The 21,429-nt window shown below is 33.2% G+C and overlaps 1 protein-coding gene across 1 annotated transcript in view; it reads left to right on the plus strand.

Annotated features, from left to right (window-relative positions):
* Positions 1-15,312, plus strand: part of LOC128989128 (uncharacterized) — a 54,807-nt gene extending 39,495 nt beyond the window's left edge. The window contains exons 3-4 of the mRNA XM_054410994.1: positions 4,852-4,950; positions 13,838-15,312. Coding sequence (XP_054266969.1) covers positions 4,852-4,950; positions 13,838-14,015 — 277 coding nt within the window. The 3' untranslated portion in view covers positions 14,016-15,312. The remainder of the gene's footprint in view (positions 1-4,851; positions 4,951-13,837) is intronic.
* Positions 15,313-21,429: the final 6,117 nt, after the last annotated feature.

The following is a 21,429-nucleotide window of genomic DNA, read 5'->3' on the forward strand; positions in this document are numbered from 1 at the left end:
TGTTATATTATCTGATTAATGTTTGGGTTTTCAGCTTGTCTGTATCTGAGGATGAGAATCAAAGAGTGATTGTGGTGTTTGAATCAATAACCTGTCTTTGTCAGTAAGTTTTAAAACAACGAAGCTTCGCTCCCAAAAACTACAAAAACTTAAAACATCACCAACACCCAATGGCTACTCTAAACATGGCTTGTACTGAATATCGCAGCTTTAGCCTTGCCGTAGTACGTAGTACTATAATAGATAGTAGATAATGTTTTAAAATACAATGTTTAATTTATTGATAATTCATTTAAACTAATTATTACTTATAATTCATTACGAAACTATGATATAAAATTTAATAATTAAAATATAAGTTATAACTATGATCTCTACAATTTTTCATGAAAGAATGCCTAAATGAATTAAACTAAGCTAAAGCTAATTGCATAATAATCCTTAAAAAATAATATATTGTATTTGTTCGTTTATAATTATTGGTCTAAAAATGTTATCACCCTGCAATTGGAGCCATCTGTAGTACATAATTCTTTATAATCTATCAAACAATATTTCACTAGTGACTTTTACTTTTCACGTTATCTTGTTGTGAGCAAATATAAATTCAATCAAAAGAGTAAAATAATGTGAGTTTAATATTACATTCTTCGAAAATATTGTTAAAGCAAATAAATGAAAATAATAAAATAAATTAATGACTTTTAAATAATTCCGATCATTTTTATTTTTAATAAAAAATAATCTTTGCTACACTAATTCGGTTGTTTATTTCGCTAAAAATGTCAAAAAATTAAATATAAGCCTTAAAAGATCAAACAAATCAAAGTGTGAGGCTTAAAGAGGTTCGATCAACATAAAATTAAAAGCAAAAAGATCATTCAGGAAGCTCATAATGGTCACGAATTACCTTTTAGCTAATTTTCCATATAGGGAAAAAGCTATTACCGTAGTACCTATCGTAACACCTGGACCCGGGCCTGATTTACTTTTTGGTTTTGAGGTCCCCAGAGGTCAAAATCACCATCCGTTCAAATTCATGTGTCTGTTAGCGCGATAACTCGAGCAAAAATGATCCGATTTCGATGAAATTTTGTATAAATGTGAAATCCTACGTTTATTAAAACGAGTTTGTGAACCAGCATGGTCGGACTATAAGAACGGGGGTTTATGGGGGGTTTTATGGGATAACAATTGGGGTTTTTTCCATTTTTTACTCTAAAAACATGAAATTTCACAATTTCTTTCCAGACCATTTTGTAGAGCTTAAAAAAAATAATTGTGTATAATGAAGCGTTGTTGTATGCCTAACGGTTGCAGAGATAGTTAAATAAAACTTTAAATTTAAAATTCCCATGTTATTCTTGAGGAGAATAAATAAACTGTTGTAGTTTGCCTGTTTATGGATATATTTTAATCAAATTTGGCAATTTTAGCGAATTTCCCTATAGGGAAGTAGCTATTACCGTAGGTCTCATGGTAAGACCTAAGCCCGGGACCGATTTACTTTTTCATTTTGATGTCCCCAGAGGCCAAAAACACCATTCGTTCAAATTTTTATATATCTATATATAGATATATATATATATATATATATGTGTGTGTCCATCCGCACGATAACTTGAGTAATTTTTGTCCGATTTTGATCAAATTTGGTTTGAAGGTGTAAGGCGGGATTAACTTGAATGAGTTCGCGAACCAGCATGATCGGACTATGGGAACGGGGGTTTATGGGGGGTTTTATGGGGTAAAAATAGGTTTTTCCCATTTTTGACCCTAAAAACACAAAATTTCACAATTTCTTTTTAAACCATTTTGTAGAGCTTAAAAAACAAATAATTTAGTATATTGAAGCGCTATTATGCGCTTAATTGTTACGGAGAAAATTCCAAAAAATTGTAATTTTAAAATTCCCATGTTATTCTTATGAAGAATAAGTCAACTGTTGTTGTTTGCTTGTTTGTGAACATATTTTGATCAAATTTGGAAAATTCATTAATTTATTACTAAACCACAGTACCTTTTAATATTTTACATAAAAAAAACTTTTTACCCCCCCCCCCTGTTGCAGCAAACCTAAGTACTCATTAAACTAATTCTGTTTAAATTGGGAATAAATGTGATATTTTTAAGGAGACATTTTAGTTTAAATCCAATCAGGCAAATGGAAATTCGCTAAGTCTGCAGGTCTGCTGCGGCGGGGGTATTGTTTATTTCATACTAAGCTATCAACATTTCAATAAAAACACACCTCAATACTTCCCTGAAGGAGCAAACCTAGGTGCTCATTAAAATTAAAGTTATTTAAATAAGAAATAAATCTGACAATTTTCTGAGAATATTTTAGTATAAATCCAGCCAGGTAAATGGAAATTCGCTTAGTCGGCAGGTTTGCTGTGACGGGGGTATTTAATTACCTAAGTAGAATTCAATCAACTAGGGCACAATCAATATACAATTTTAAATAAAATAAAGATATTTTTAATATCTTTAAATCGTTGGAAACGTTGAGGTTTTGTCAGTATCAATGTCGTAGAAGATCCCTTGTTTAGCAATTTGAAGGCAGTAAAAGGCTTATACTGAGCCCAGCTTATCTTCCCCTGTCAAACATCAAACATTTATAAATAAATTACATTGATTCAGAACATGTAAAATGTTTTTTTAAAGTAACTTTTAGGTTTTATTTTGTGTTTATTTTTTCTCTTTTTTATTCACTAGACAAAATACATATTCTGGAATAAAATTCTGAATAAGATATAGACTGGTGTATGAGCTTGTTTTGACGATTGTTTGCCATATTGATTATGGCTGAATAACTTTCTAGCTAAGTCTAAACTTAAAACGCAAATACGTGTTACAAATATTATTTAGTTACTGCAAGGGATTTGTCAATTTTGAAAATATATGATTTCTTATGGTAGTCATCGATCAACAGTAATTTTATTTTTTAGGTTTTACATATTCCTCTATACTTTTCAATGTATCTTATTTTATTCCAATCAGTTTTCATTATTTTGACGTTCATTGTTTAGTTATATAATATTTATATTACTTTATTTAATATATGCATTTATATTACTTGCAAATTTGTGTCGAATTTCTATTATCCCAATGTATACAATTAATTTAAACAGCAATAATTTTTTAAACTTGTACATTTTTGACAACCTAAGAAACGTAGCTCTATAAATAACTGTACACCAATGGATAGTATTGCCAATCATATTTACAGTATTTGTGTTTATTTTATACTCGGAAATAGCTCCTAAAGCCTTTGTGTGAAGTATATTTTAGGATCATGTGCAATTTTTGGTTAAACTCAAAATAAACCTTCGTTTTATGAACGATATTTGTATAATTTACAAAATGGAGGAATATACTTTTAAAATTTACTTATAGAAGGATAAAACAATTTAAAATTTATAAGTCACCACGTAAATTAATTGTTTTCTACGGACCGAAAATATACCGGTAATGAATTTTCTATACTTATGCAACACCGTGGATAGTTTTGTCAGTATAAAATCAAACAGAACCTTAAGTACAAAACAGATTGACGTTTCGCAAGATACGTAAATGATAAATCATGTTACCTGTTGATAACACCAATGAATACAAACCACTATAAATTGTATTCATTGATAACACAACATCACTGTAGATAATTCCTGTCCAATCAAAGTCATAAATCCAAAGAGAATATCATGTTGATTTGACAAAAGGCTTCTTACAAAACCTTCAAGAGTATCAAGTAATATTTTAAGCAATATTCATTAATATTTTACAAATTTATTTAGACCTCTAAAAACTATTTGAACTTCCCTCATTTTATTTAAAGATATTCTTTTTTCATAATTTTTATATTTTGATATTTACGAATTAATACACACAATTCTAATGATCTGCTAAAAACTGTAATATAATTTAACAGGCACATAAATATAACTTATTTAAAACAAAACTTTCTGAAAACTTTGATTATCACTCCAAGATGAGATTGTAATGAATGTGTTGTTTTTAACTAATTCTGTGACGTTCAGCAGAACTAGTTCTGTGATGTGCGTTAAAATATTATATGCAGCTGAATGTGGTAGCTGCCAAATTGTGATTTGTCGTACTATGAAGAATTATTATTTATGTTTCCTAAAACTTCAGCCTACTACTCAGGAATGTTTATACTGGCTTGTACGATGATCAAAATACAGTTTAGTACTAATGCAGTATGGCAAGTCCTATGGTCGATCAAGTCATAAATCTTGCACTGAATAGGATACATAACAACTTTTGTATACCTTTTCATAAGAAGAACTTTTAACATCTACCTCAACAAAGTATATCTACCTCAATATCAAGGGATCACAAAAGTACTTACTATTAGATCAAGGTAGGCAAACATAAGTTTTGTATAAATAATTCGTATGTGGCAATAAATTCGTTACCTGCTACATAATATATTACAAGTTTTGGTTTGGTTTTCAAAAGCAAGACTTTCCAATTCTATCTCAAGTGCACCTTACCTCGATAGCAAGACAGGTATTTAACAAATAATACGTCATATCAGAGCAGAATTGACAAGGAAAAATATGTTAAAAGTATTCTAATGTTTCATTTGTTTTGTTTTCAATTTAAAGACATTGTAGTGATGTCGTAAGTTCGCATACTGATCCAAATATCAGTACGTTTCACTTTTGTACTGAACCAGTTCATCTTTGCTGCATACGTTTCTCGCAAAGCCACGAAGCCTTTGTCGGGCAATACAAGGTTCAAAGCGGCAAATAACGTCTTAAAAAATAGCGTGTTCTTGCTATCGAGGGAGTCAGTTTACAGAAGTCTGCTACTATGTTATTCCAGGAGATTCGTCTACCACCCTGTGTGTCGTGGAGTGGCAGCCAAGAGGGCAGAGTCCCCAGCCGCCCAGGACCATCGACGCCTCCACAGGGAGGACGATAGGTAAGGGACATGGGCCGGTGACATACAGGGTGTTCTGGTTACAGGAAACAAGCGTTTCACCCGATGTGTCGAGGAGTTCAGGTGAAGCGGGGTTACACTCTGGGCTCTCGCCACCTGCACTACACTAGACCTAGGTAACACGCACCACATCACGCTTGTAACCAACAGCACAAATCTCATACACTATGAGGAAATACTATATACTCAGGTTTACTATATCATACACTGCTACACTCTGGGCTCTCGCCACCTGCACTACACTAGACCTAGGTAACACGCACCACATCACGCTTGTAACCAACAGCACAAATCTCATACACTATGAGGAAATACTATATACTCAGCTTTACTATATCATACACTGCTACACTCTGGGCTCTCGCCACCTGCACTACACTAGACCTAGGTAACACGCACCACATCACGCTTGTAACCAACAGCACAAATCTCATACACTATGAGGAAATACTATATACTCAGGTTTACTATATCATACACTGCTACACTCTGGGCTCTCGCCACCTGCACTACACTAGACCTAGGTAACACGCACCACATCACGCTTGTAACCAACAGCACAAATCTCATACACTATGAGGAAATACTATATACTTAGGTTTACTATATCATACACTGCTACACTCTGGGCTCTCGCCACCTGCACTACACTAGACCTAGGTAACACGCACCACATCACGCTTGTAACCAACAGCACAAATCTCATACACTATGAGGAAATACTATATACTCAGCTTTACTATATCATACACTGCTACACTCTGGGCTCTCGCCCCCTGCACTACACTAGACCTAGGTAACACGCACCACATCACGCTTGTAACCAACAGCACAAATCTCATACACTATGAGGAAATACTATATACTCAGCTTTACTATATCATACACTGCTACACTCTGGGCTCTCGCCACCTGCACTACACTAGACCTAGGTAACACGCACCACATCACGCTTGTAACCAACAGCACAAATCTCATACACTATGAGGAAATACTATATACTAAGCTTTACTATATCATACACTGCTACACTCTGGGCTCTCGCCACCTGCACTACACTAGACCTAGGTAACACGCACCACATCACGCTTGTAACCAACAGCACAAATCTCATACACTATGAGGAAATACTATATACTCAGGTTTACTATATCAAACACTGCTACACTCTGGGCTCTCGCCACCTGCACTACACTAGACCTAGGTAACACGCACCACATCACGCTTGTAACCAACAGCACAAATCTCATACACTGCAAGGAAATACTATATACTCAGGTTTACTATATCATACACTGCTACACTCTGGGCTCTCGCCACCTGCACTACACTAGACCTAGGTAACACGCACCACATCACGCTTGTAACCAACAGCACAAATCTCATACACTATGAGGAAAAACTATATACTCAGCTTTACTATATCATACACTGCTACACTCTGGGCTCTCGCCCCCTGCACTACACTAGACCTAGGTAACACGCACCACATCACGCTTGTAACCAACAGCACAAATCTCATACACTATGAGGAAAAACTATATACTCAGGTTTACTATATCAAACACTGCTACACTCTGGGCTCTCGCCACCTGCACTACACTAGACCTAGGTAACACGCACCACATCACGCTTGTAACCGACAGCACAAATCTCATACACTATGAGGAAATACTATATACTCAGCTTTACTATATCATACACTGCTACACTCTGGGCTCTCGCCACCTGCACTACACTAGACCTAGGTAACACGCACCACATCACGCTTGTAACCAACAGCACAAATCTCATACACTATGAGGAAAAACTATATACTCAGCTTTACTATATCATACACTGCTACACTCTGGGCTCTCGCCACCTGCACTACACTAGACCTAGGTAACACGCAACACATCACGCTTGTAACCAACAGCACAAATCTCATACACTATGAGGAAATACTATATACTCAGGTTTACTATATCATACACTGCTACACTCTGGGCTCTCGCCACCTGCACTACACTAGACCTAGGTAACACGCACCACATCACGCTTGTAACCAACAGCACAAATCTCATACACTATGAGGAAAAACTATATACTCAGGTTTACTATATCAAACACTGCTACACTCTGGGCTCTCGCCACCTGCACTACACTAGACCTAGGTAACACGCACCACATCACGCTTGTAACCAACAGCACAAATCTCATACACTATGAGGAAATACTATATACTCAGGTTTACTATATCATACACTGCTACACTCTGGGCTCTCGCCACCTGCACTACACTAGACCTAGGTAACACGCACTACATCACGCTTGTAACCAACAGCACAAATCTCATACACTATGAGGAAATACTATATACTCAGGTTTACTATATCATACACTGCTACACTCTGGGCTCTCGCCACCTGCACTACACTAGACCTAGGTAACACGCACCACATCACGCTTGTAACCAACAGCACAAATCTCATACACTATGAGGAAATACTATATACTCAGGTTTAATATATCATACACTGCTACACTCTGGGCTCTCGCCACCTGCACTACACTAGACCTAGGTAACACGCACCACATCACGCTTGTAACCAACAGCACAAATCTCATACACTATGAGGAAATACTATATACTCAGGTTTACTATATCATACACTGCTACACTCTGGGCTCTCGCCACCTGCACTACACTAGACCTAGGTAACACGCACCACATCACGCTTGTAACCAACAGCACAAATCTCATACACTATGAGGAAAAACTATATACTCAGGTTTACTATATCAAACACTGCTACACTCTGGGCTCTCGCCACCTGCACTACACTAGACCTAGGTAACACGCACCACACACGCTTGTAACCAACAGCACAAATCTCATACACTATGAGGAAATACTATATACTCAGGTTTACTATATCATACACTGCTACACTCTGGGCTCTCGCCACCTGCACTACACTAGACCTAGGTAACACGCACCACATCACGCTTGTAACCAACAGCACAAATCTCATACACTATGAGGAAATACTATATACTCAGGTTTACTATATCATACACTGCTACACTCTGGGCTCTCGCCACCTGCACTACACTAGACCTAGGTAACACGCACCACATCACGCTTGTAACCAACAGCACAAATATGATACACTACGAGGAAATACTATATACTCAGGTTTACTATATCATACACTGCTACACTCAAGCTCACTACATTATATACTACTACACTCAAGATTGAAATTTCATACACTGCCGCACTAAAAGTTATGCAATTACGACTCAAGATTATACGTAAGACTATTACATACACTTTCAGTAACAACTCAAAGAAACCCCAACTTTCAATGTCATACTCTGTGGAGAAATAGTTTGGACTCCATCGGTCTCTATTAATACAACGATAGCTTATTAGATTACTTACTACATCCTTGGAAAAATTCAAGTCTCTAGCACGTTTCTAAACGGTTCAGTCAGCATAGCACAGTAAGCCACTTTTGAGCTTATTACCCTTAAAAATAACATAGAGGGGAATTTGAAACTTCTGGTTGGGGGGGGAAATGAATGGTCAAGACCTAGAAGCGTCAGGAAGCCAAGACAAATCAAAATAACATTAAGATTTAAAGATGTTAATGTTTGAACTTTGGGAAATTAATCCTGCTACATGTCAAGTTTTATGACTGGCTATAATAATGTATTGCAATGCACCTGAAAAGTTTTATAGAGAAATATTGAGGAGTTCAATTTTGTGTAGGGGGGTTTAGTATAGTATTGTTTTAGGTATTCCTTTGTTAGAAGGGGGTGGGTAAATATTTGATAATGCAAATTTCTTAAATATTTAGGGTATTAATTAGTACACCATCCTACAAGATGTCAAGTATGTAGCACGTATGTGAATGAGTTACAGTAGGTCATTGCACAAGCAGTGCCCATTTAAAACATTTTGAATATTTCTAAAATCCACCATTTTAAAATTTATTGAGGGGATGAAATGTTTTTAATATCACTTTTTGGGAGTTTTCCTTCAGTGATAAGAGCATTAAAAATACAAATGTATGTCCGAAAATTAGTTTAAATTATTTAAAAAGGCGTTGAAAATTCAATAATTTTTTAAAATTTTAGAAGTAGGACGTTTGGGGTTGAAGTGGTATGATTTTGGGGAAACGCCTAAGAGCGTGTGGTAGAACATTACATTTCTGACCGTGAAATCTTTTCCAATTCTTTGCTAGGTCTTACCATTTTTTTAGTCATAGCCGTTTTAAATGGTTTCTGATCCCCATTCCAAAGTCTACAATAAGTTGTAGTAATAGAGATCGATGTTTAGACTCAGGTATATGGTATCATACATGTATTTACACAAAAAAAAATGTATTTACACTCAAGCTTACTACAGTATACACTTCTACAAATTACTGTATCATACATACACTATACCATTCAAGCTAGTGATTCGTACACTACGTTTAAAATAGCATATGCTTCACTAAAATCATTACGACACTCTAGCTTTTGACATAAATAACCGATACTCTCAGATTGCAATACAGAACATTTTAGTACAACTCTCAAGCCCAAAACATCAAAAGCTGCTATTCTGCAGTTTACTATTACTGTACTAAACTTAAATATCATGTATCACTAATTTTAAGCTTGTTTACTCTGCTACATCCCACATGCAAGCTTGAGGAAACAGCCTTTCGCAATGTCCTTTTTCTCTATCATGAGGGATTTCCAACAAAAAATTAAAATTTTCCTATATCTATATGACGGGACCCTATTTTCTCCACATGTTTTCACTGTTGGACATTTTCATTCGCTATCAATGTTACTACATAGACTTTTTACTTTATAAGTTTTCATAAAAAATCCTTAAGAACCAAAACTACTTATGACTTATACGAAAAATGTAGTTTCAGTCCCAAGATTCATCCTACTCTTATATTGCATGGGTAATGGTTTTTAAATTATTTCACTTTGTCCACGTATTAACAACATAGACCATGTGTAGACTCACATTTAGCCACTTAAGACCTCATTCTGCACGATACCCAAACCAACTCAACATCTGTCTTGCTGTGTGGTGATGCACTGAATATGTGTGAATCTTTTTTGTTCAATAAACTTGTTGCATTTACATGTTCATTGTTCTTTGCACAAACTATATTCACAATATATGTTAACATTGAATACAAAAATAAAACATTCAACATTCAACAATATTTTGATGTATTATGACACAAAAAAAATGTATTTATATGTCTTACCAGCATTTCAGTAAATATGTGGTAGCAGATAATACTCTTTAAAATAACTTGAAAACTTAACACAAATAAAATTTATTTGAAAATTACCAGGAATTATTTGTTAGATGGTATGAAGATAATTATTTAATAAGGGTAATAGTTTTTCAGTATACGTAAGTAAAATCTCCAGAAGATGAATCTTTAAAAAAATCATTGTAAATTAAACTAACTTTAAATATTTATTTTTGGTTCTTTTTAATGATAAATTGGAACTTGAAAGTTACTTTAAATATTTTAGGAAGTAAGGCATTATTACATTTCAGTTAAACACATTGACATGCTGAAGACTCACATCAATAATTCCTGAAATAAATATTTTCAATATGTATTTTTTCTAATAATTTATGTTTTCCTGTAACCAGAAACACCTGATCCTGCTTAGGTAAGATGTGACTGTGAGTGTGAAGCTCCATATATATTATACAAATGTATATTGCTATAGGATCAGCCTCATAAACAACGACTTAATAAATCCATTGTTATGTACATTTGATTTTTATGGAATTATAAAATAAAGAAGAATTTACGTTTGACATCAAATGGTATAAAAGTTCATTCATTTCGAATTCATTTGTCTAAAAGGATAATAACTGTGGGCAGTTTCGTTCGAATATTTGGTTTGTTGGGATCAAATAGAAAAAATATCATTTGTGGGTGTTGTATAGAATAATTATTTGTACCACTAGTGAGCAAAGTACTACTTTTAACTACTTTAAACAAGAGAGGTCGAGTCATTTGTATCGAGTAAAAAGACAGTTTAAACACAAGTTGCATGTTATAATTTGTCTACAGTTTCCGGTATGCGACAAAAAATATTACGTGTTCAACAAATGTAATTATAATATTGAGGTTAGGATATTTTGTGGCTGAGCTGATTTAACTTATTGAAGCAACAGCATAATAAAACCATCGCTTACCTCAAAATTCAGCAAATGAAAAAGAAAAATAATCTCCGTTTACATGGTGTATTTAATCTTATTGAAATAACGTTCTTTTTATGTATATTTACACCATATCACGTGTAAGAATCAGTTTAATCTTTATAAGGGTCATTTCCTGTTGATTACTATCCAATTAAATAAACACAGCATACATTTTGTTTTGTTCTGTGACCATCTGAAATGAGGATAAGTAGTGGTCAAAGCTACAATTTTGCTTAGACCACTACTGTTCTTTACTTAGAATAAAAACTAAACAAATTGCAAAAAGTAAACAAAGTTAAATTTTGAGCTGTTTTTTTAAACTAACTCTAGTGAAAAATTCCACTTTCTTTTCAGAACTGTAGACAACAACTTTTTACGGCAACAGGAACAATTAATAATTGAAGTAAGATAAACAAACTTACAACTACAATTATTCCTTAAATTTGCAATTAATTTTGTGATGATTTACCTCTCTGGAAACCAATCTCAACCTGTGCCTAGACAAGGTCAAGAGCGCAAGCAATGTGATTTAGTCATCTTCAATCATCCAGGGCTAGCTGTAGTGTTTGAACTTAATTGACATTTTGTCGTTACAAGGTGAATTTGGGTTTAAATACGCACCTAGTTGACATCCCTATCCCAATTGAAAATGCTAATAACGATATATACATATAAGCACAATAAAAATTAGCGTAGTGTAAATTTACACTAATTTATAGAAGCTTAAGCAACGATCTCGTAAAGATAGTGTTGACGACACGAGTAGAAATTTAAGGTACAGTGCGAGCCTTAGCGAAAGCCTTAAAAACTTCTAAGAGTGCCGTTAGCACTATTACTCGAGTTGCGTACACTACTTTACCTGCGGTCGTTTTTTTAATTACTAACAATCACTACTCATAACATCTAACAGAGCTTAAAGCTTAAAGGGTTAATGCTTTCGTTTATAACCTCTCATTGCCACTGACAGTGACGCAACGACTTATTGTACCAAACACTAATTGCACCACTCACTCATTAACTATTAAATTGGTCTAAACAGCTGATGAGTTCAAGATTTTCAGCATTACAAGTGTACTTATTTTCTCTCAATCCTTGAATCTCATTGGTCCGTAACTGATTGGTATTCATTGGTCCGAAAAAATGCTGTAAAGTAAGTAAACAATGCTGTAAAGTGAATCTTTTCCATTCTAAGAACTAAACTGAATGGCTAGTAAACGGTCGTAGGTAAAATTACTTAAACACACATGTTGTGAATGAATTATTTATTCCGTTTAATTTGCTATAAAGTACAATGATTACATTTTTTACTATAATGTTAAGTTTACAACATAAAATAATCAAGAACAGAAAAAATTAATAAAGTTGTGAACTTAATGTTGAATTATACAAAAACTAGCAAAACGAACAAAATAAACTTATAATGTTGTAGCTAGTTATAATTAATTGGTCTTGTGGAATCAGCAGACATAGACGAACTCTGCCTGTGGGTCTGCTGGGTTGCATATCATCTTTTATTGACCTAAATTTGTTGATTGGTAATTCAAACGGAGATTGAATAAAATCAAGTAATTATATAACATTAGTATTATTATTATCATTAGTATGTATGTATTTACATTATATGTATTTATATAACGTTTCCTGCCGTTTGAGTGTTTTTTAAATGTGAATTTTGTAATAGACCTACTTATTTATTTCAATTTGACAAATTGAACACTGTTTTCAGCGCACAGAAGAAACGAGTAAAACATACACAAAAATAGAGAATAAAATATTAATTTAACAACCTACACATAGATTATTCCAAAAAGAAGATATTTTAAGTGTGTTTGCATACTTTCCAGCTATTTAGCTTTAAATATTGTCCACCAAAAGTGTTTCAGAAAGTATCTTTGCACAAAAATTGCAGACTGATGCAGATTACGATAAGTTTTTCCCATACAATTTGTTTGGTATGAATGCCTCGATATCTGTAATTATTCATGCAATTTCCAATAATAGTCATGCTTCATAATTCATGCTTATTAAATGATAGTTATAATTAAATAGAATAGCTAGTTACATCGTCAACATTCAACGACAAATGTTCTGTTGTCATCCACTTAAGAGTCAAGTAAAAGACATTAAAACACAAACACCTATAAAGTGATGGTGCAAAATCGATTAAAACTACAAGATAATTACTTGCTTTAGCTTATTCCAGGGAAAAATTCAATACAGTACCAATGTTTTCCGAAAAGTATTGCCAGCTCCTAAATTCTCTAAGAAAACAATGCCAGTAAAACACTACTTCTTTAAAAAAAGTTCTTTTATGCCTACTTTAGAAGGGTTGACCATTAATTAGGCTTCGATTTTTCCTGGCATATTTTTCTACTATGGCATGACTTGTTCCATAGGGAAAAGAACAGTAGTGAATAAGACAGAAAAGTAGTGAACAGTATTGAACAAAATGAAAATCATGACTCTGATGTTAGAGTTGGCTTACTTGGCCGGAAGCTTGATGGAGACTTAATTTTTTTGATAGTCTTCGTACTTTCCTATTTACAGTCTTCATAGTTGCATATTTATGGGAAAGCCCCTCCGTATTACATATGCTTCCCTATATTCCACATTTCCAACCGATACTGTCTATTCCAGGAAGGAGGAGGAGGGTCCAGACCCAGAGTATATCCCGGTTCCCGTCAACCTGGAACTGTCTGGAGAGCCACTTCCTCGCCGGGCCCTCTGGTCCTATCTCTCTGAGCGACCAGCTAATGTACTCATGGCTCATCGCAAGCTCGAACCCGACGCCCTTGATCTCTATGACTATGAGTAACATCGATGCCTTTGTCTCCCGCTCTTCTCTCGACACTTTGTACATAGGTTTCCTGTAGCGAATTGAGTTTCCAAAATTGTTGCTGTTTTAACTTTTATTTTTTTTCTTGTACATTTTTTTCTTGTTAAGATTAGAAAAATGTTTCAATTGAATATGTTCATAAATATGTTGTCATTTACTACATTAAAATTTACTGAGTATACCTTTTTCCCCAAATAAGTCAAAAGGTGTTAAAATCAAAATCCTTGTCCATAAGAAAAATGTCATAAATTTACATATTTTGATGAGCTGAGACGGGATTACGTAAGTAATTTAGTCTTGCATTGTATTAAAATTGCTTGAATTTGAGCCGAAAAATTACGAAGCAATACATGTTTTACATTAGCTGAAAATGACGGTTAACATTTGTTTTATTCGTTTAAAATTCGTTTTGGGAAAATGTTTACTAGTAAGTTGAACATGAATGTGTGGAAACGAACAATTAAACTAATTTATCAGACAGGGGCCGAAGACAGAGAACAATTTTAATAATGAACACCATTCTCGAAAATGTTAACGAAAACAATACTTTCTCCATATGTACTATGTAGAGATGGAGAGAGTAAAACCCACTTCTACTTTACAGTAAAACAATGTAATTAAATTTCTCCCTCAAAACTGTTTTACACCAATGAAACGCAGTCGCTAAAGGCGCAAATGTCTAAGTATTCTGAAAAGTAGACTTATGAAACTTCTTAAAACTTATACGTGTCGTAAGCATGATGCTTTCTCGTATAATCAAACCTCTAAATATAAATTATTTATTTTGATTCGATCTACAACAACATCTCAATTAACATTTTAATGAGCAACTGGGTGATTTTAAGGCATTTAAAAGAGTGTGATGAATATTAGTTTCTAAGTGTTGCTGGAGAGTGAAATTAGTTGAAAATACCTGTAATTAGTTAGTAACTGTAACACGTTACAAAGTTATAAATTACTTAGATTATTATTCAATGTATTCTGGGTTATCTTTTTTTAATGTATTTTTAATGTATTTTATGTAAACAATATAAGCATTTGAATACCATTTTTAACGTTTGTACATATTTTGATTTAAAAATAATTTTAATAAACAAGCGTTATTTATTCTAAGGTGTCAAATCTTCCTGTTTAAAATCTGAGCTTACGAACTATTTAAAGTCAAATGTAGAATCGTTTCAGATGTCTGTATGGTTATTAGCATTAATTGACTTACATTTAGTAAATGTTTTATTAAATGTATAGTAATGGTATGAATACATGCATTAAAAGAAAATGTACAGTTTTATTTATGAGTACACTATTTTATTGATAAAGTGTGTTTACTTAATCCATTTTTGTCCTGAATAAAACTTGTCTTTCAAAACAGTACATTTGATTGAACAAAAAAAAAATTTTCTATCAAAACAATTGACAAGTATAATGTAGTACATTGAAAATGATTTCGTTGTAGCGGGCTACTAAATTACATAATTAATATCACTGTAAAAATATATCTTTCTAATTATATCAAAGATGTTGACAGATTAAATTTCAAAACTTTGGTATAAAATATTAACCTTGTCTAAGAAATAAATTATTAAATTACCTATTTTATATGTATAAAATCATTCATTTTCATTCAATTTTTTTATTCCCTGTGAAGTGTTTTGGTCAATTACATTGACTAGATGCAAGATTGTGTAGTTGAACTTTTAAAACTAAAATAATTTACTAATGCATTCAATACTCTAGTATGTTCTTCTAGAACAATATAGAAAAGTGCATGATGTTCATTTTGTTGAACAATAACATACCTAATTAAGACAGTACTAGGATGCTAAAATGCGAAGACAAGCAGACAAACATTGTAACAGACAAAATTGTCTATTACATACAAGTGGACATTTTCCTGTATTCTCGTTGATTTCATTTCATTAAAAATTCAGTCAAAAACACAAAAGAATGTGTGACATTACATAGCCATTTTACATATTTAATGCATACTTTGGTTGGTAATATTAGATTTAAAAAAGAAGATCAATTAATTATGTAAATGCAAAATATCATAAAGTCTTTTTAATTATTGTGCAAGACCAAATGTATTGATACAAACCGTCGATACAAGAATATTGGATTGCATGCTTTGTTTGAAATATGAAACCGGTAGAAAAATGTGTGTTCACTAAAACATTTTAATTTTGTACCAATTAATCAGTTATATAATCGTATTTTTTTAATAAAATACTTTGTGAATGGTTTGTATCCAGCTTTTATTTAGTTTTCGATTCACTGTAAGAACAAGTTGCTTAGACAACTTTTCCGTACGAGTGAGTTATTTTCCTTTAAATTAAATGTCTCGTAAAAAGCTTCACAGGTAAAATAAAAATAATAATTATGAGTCAGATTAATATTAATTAATGTATTAACCCCCACCGCAGCAAGCCTACAGACCAAGCTAATTTCCGTTTGCCTGATTGGATTTACACCAAAATATCTTCTTTAATCATCAAATTTATTTCCAATTTCAATAGCCTTAGTTAAACGAGTACTTAGGATTGATGAACAGGGAAGTAAACAACTTTTTTTGTGAAAGATTAATAGTTTAGTGTAAAATATAGTTATTTGTGTAAATAGTAGACGAACTTTCACTCGTGATACACATTAAAATTTTTCCTACAGTTATTATAAATCATATAAATAATTAGTCTTTCAAACATTATACAACACGTTTTTAGGTTAGGTTAAAACCAAACGTTGAACGAAATGGGAAACGCTGCACCAGCTGATCTTAGTCGTATTATATTTAAGTGTTGCCAACCTATTTTCAAGCGATCACGGATTAGGCCTACGTGCATAATAAAAGCACGCTGTTTCGTGTTGTTCTGTTGGAATACTGGTGTGCGCCAAAGTAAAAACTGCGTGCCAAACTAAAAACTGTGTCCCAAAGTAAGGCTTTCTGTACTATAACCTGTGAAAGGAAGCCCACTTGGTCGGATGACTGTAGGAAAAATACATTTTCCAAATGTGATCACAATACATCCTTGAACAAGCAAACTACAACAGTTTACTTCTTACTTTATGGAATTTACATCTTTACTATCAGGCACATAACAACGCTTCAACAAAGAAATTATTTATTTTTAAGTTTTAAAATATCACACAAAAGGTATTTATTAGGTTTTTTAGTAGTTTCTCAGCAGGGGGCTGGAAGAAATCCTCTAAACTCACGACTCAGAAAAATAGTTCTTGACGTTTATTATTGAGTGAAAGAAATAAGTACAGGTAATTGAGTAAACTATGTGTTATCATAACTGATATTGCGGCAATTGTTTCTCATGATAACCAATACGTTAAGAATTCTTTGTCAAGAATGATTCATAATATGTTTCAATCAAGTCAGAACAGATCCTCACTGTCATACACTATTTTTCATTTTCTTCTTGCGTGTATACCTTTAAAAAATCCAAAATAATCCATAAGATATCTTATAAGATTTATTTTTTCTACGACAAAGTTTTTAAACTTTTAGTGGCTGTTTTATCTATGGAACTAATTTCATTGACGTTGCAATGTGCAGGTATTTTGAAAACATCAATAAAAATTATTTTATATTTAAATATCCCAGAACAAAACTACGTTAGACTAGGTGTACAATGCAGTTGTCTGCTTGCATTATTGAGCGGAGCTAGCATATTAATCCAATTATTTTCTAAAGTCAACGGTACATCTGTTTCTCGTAAGTGAGATTAAATACTTGCAGTATAAAATGTCAATAATCTATTTGTTTTACATAAATAATGGATTTTCCATAAATTTTCCATTTATTTTCCATAATTTCCATAAATGGAATGACCATTTGCAGTATTCAAAGTCAATTATAGGTCTGGTTCACGTAAATGAATTGTCTACTTACAGGAACCAAACTCTATGTTTCATCTGGTTCTCATATATTTAATGTCTACTTGCAGTATCCATATGTCAATGGTTCGCATAAATAAAATACCTATTTGCAGCATCCAAAGTCAATGGTACGTCTGGTTCACGTAAACGAATTGTGTACTTGCAGTATCTAAACTTAATAGTACATTTGGTTCACGTAAATTGTTTTCTTCCAGTATCATAAATCAATGATACACCTGCTTCACATAAATAAGAAATCTACTTTTAGTATCCAAAGTCAATGGTCCATTTGGTTCACACAAATAAGATGCCTGTTTGCAGTATCCAAAGCCAATACGCTTACTTCAGGTTTACTTAAATGGAATGTATATTTGCAGTATCCAAACTCAATGGCATTTTGGTTCACGTAAATGAATTGTCTACTTGAAGGATCCAAAGCAATGGTTCATTTTATTCACATAAATGAAGTGCCTAACTGCTATATCCACTGTTATAAGTCAAAGGTACATCTGGTTCACATCAATGAAATGTCTACTTGCAGTATACAAACTCAATTGTAGGCCTATATATTTGGTTCATGTAAATGGAATGGCTATTTGGATTAAGTTAATGGTGCATCAGCCTTATTCCAGTGACACTAATTATTTATTGGTTATTCTTTTTGTAATAAATTACGCTCAATGATATTTATCCGATCGTTCTTCCCTTTTTCTCTGTACGGTATTTATAATGTACTATCTTCTGTATCCAATAGTCAATGGTACTATTTAGATGATTCGTTGACTAATAACATATGTTGCGACTCTTGTTTACCTTTTTATTATCTCGCAAATAATGCCATGGCAACCAATTAACCCATAAGGCCCATGTTAAATTTCCAAAAATTTAAACTCACGTAGGGAAAAGCCCTGTGGTACGATTTGTTCCATTTCAGATTTATACATTCCCATGGTTGGTTACTATGATTGTGCTAAATTTGGTGCAGATCGCTTCAGCCGTTTAGGAGGAGTATTTGTAAAACAAAAGCAGGAGTGTAGTATAAGAGCTTCACTCCGCTCAATAATATGAAAATGGGTTTTGCTTTTATTACAATAACAGCAGTACTATTTTGCACTAGAACAGTATAGGAAATGCCAAATTTTGTATGTTACAAGAATTTTTATCTCCGTGGGTTTTTATCATGTTCAATGGTATTTCTATAAACCTTTTTTACAAAATAATGTTTTAAATATATGTATGTTAATACTATGACCCCACTGAAAAGTAAGTCAGTATGAAGCAGCAGTGAAGCTTACATTCAGGTCTCAGTAGAACTTCAGTAAATAGCCAAGCACTGTCGGAGACCAACTGTACACTGTTTACTTCATAAGACATTCACACACATCCAGACACGTCTCCCAAGACGGCATGCAAACCACCAGAATTTTATAAAATATTTTTACATTTTATAAAATAATACTTTTGCTAGAGAACTTAATGCAATCATCAATACGATGGCAAAACTTTATCTAGCACAAATTTCTCAGAATATAGACGTCATACAAACACAAACATTTAGAAGTACCGAAAGTGGCATTTTCCGGTGCGCGCTCAAGTTGTATATGTGGCGAGGCAAAGCCAAACAAAGGATAACCAAATTTCACGTGAGAGGTAAAGCCGAGCATGTGGGAGCCGAGGACGGGAATAATGAAGAAAGTGCCGGAAAATAACTTTCGGTACGAGTTATGAACGATTTTCATCAATACTGTACGCACATGCAGACCTCAGTAATTTAAAATAGTATTAGACCACTCTTTTTCATTGAAAATTTATTTCCCAATATATAAGGTTTCATGATTATATATTTTTAGATAAATATATTAATGAATTCTACGTTACTTACTTTATTTCGCTTTAGATTTTGTAATTTATATCCGTTCGTAAACTTTCTGTATTCCTCTTCATATCATTCCCGTGATTTCTATGGTGGAATGTTTTTGGTTATCTCTGAAACTTTTTTTGACAAATCATCAAAAATGTTAAACATATTTTGAGCAATTTATAACACGTACTATGCTAATAACACGGCAAAACAAACTAATGTCTGTTTAATTTGTATAAATTTAGATTGTGCAACAATTAAAACAGCTGATTTAAGTCATTAAAATAAACCTAACAAAACACTACTGTGCGTAGTTGGTATATGGTGAACTAATCGAGACCAAGGGGAAGTAAATTTAGAGAGAGGGAAAATAAAATAGAGTTTTCCTACAGTCACCCGACAACGTTGGCTTCCTTGTACTGTTTATAGTACAGAAAGCTGCTAATTGCTGCATATTTATACTTTGCCGTACGGTTTATACTTTGTCGTACGGTTTATACTTTGCCGCACATCAGGATTCCAACGAAACAACACAAAACAGCGTGGTTCTATTATGCACGTAATCCGTGTACGCTTGGAAATAGGTTGGCAACACTTAAAGATAATAATACTATGAGCAGCTGATTGACTATTATAACTACGATTTAACCTGTCATTTCGTGTTTATAGTTTCGGTATTTCTAAACTTTCTGGACTTTTCTTTTAAACGTTTTAAAACATTCCTACGATCTTAATAAACAAGAAAATACCTTTATAGCATTTTTTAGGCGCGGAAACCTCTTCAAATTACAAAAACATACGGAACTATATTCTCAAAACGCGGAGCACATTTCTTGCCGAGGAAAAATAGCGAAGTGATACGGACCGCGGGTACTACTTTCTCTAGGGCACCATTTGTGTTGCCAGCTGAACCTAAAAACGTGTTGTATAGTGTTTGAAAGACTAATTATTTATATGCTTTATAGTGACTGTAGGAAAAATATAATGTGTAACACGAGTGAAAAAGGCCTTTGCTGCACTCGAGATCATTCCGAACTCGCCGCACCACTAGTTACACAAATAACTATTCCCTTGCTCTAAAATTAATTATAGCTTGGGAAACAACTTCTTTCTATGATATCGATATCAGCTACTATCGAAAATAACTACTTTAGGTTAGGTACTGAGCAATTAAAAATTGATTTTAAATTCTATTAAATAATGCATTTACTAGATAACTTAATGCAATTGTCAATGGTAGTACAACTTCATCCAGAAACTATTTATCAATGGTTTAGAAGCTTTACAATTTATCAACAAGCCCTAAGATCGAGTAAGAAATATAGGTAAGCTAAATAATTTTACATATGTTTTTACATTATTGTTAATCAGGCCTACTAACTGTATTCTACCTGTTCTGTCAAATCAAAATACTCTCAAAATACTATAGAATCGCCAAAATAAAATACGATCAAATGAATAAGAATTATAAATGTTCATTGATTTAAGTTATTTTTCAGGAGAAGTTTTTAATTTTCAGAGCATTTTAAGTTGATATTTAAGTGGTACGATTGAACCATTAATATTTCAAAATTAACATACAAAACAAATATTCCTACAAAAATTAAATTTCTAAAATGATAAAACTGTATCTACCACACTAAGTAAGTA

This window comes from Macrosteles quadrilineatus, unplaced genomic scaffold, assembly GCF_028750875.1.
Source record: "Macrosteles quadrilineatus isolate MER2022 unplaced genomic scaffold, UCM_ALF_1.0 Scaffold_3__2_contigs__length_128488019, whole genome shotgun sequence".
NCBI lineage: Eukaryota > Metazoa > Arthropoda > Insecta > Hemiptera > Cicadellidae > Macrosteles > Macrosteles quadrilineatus.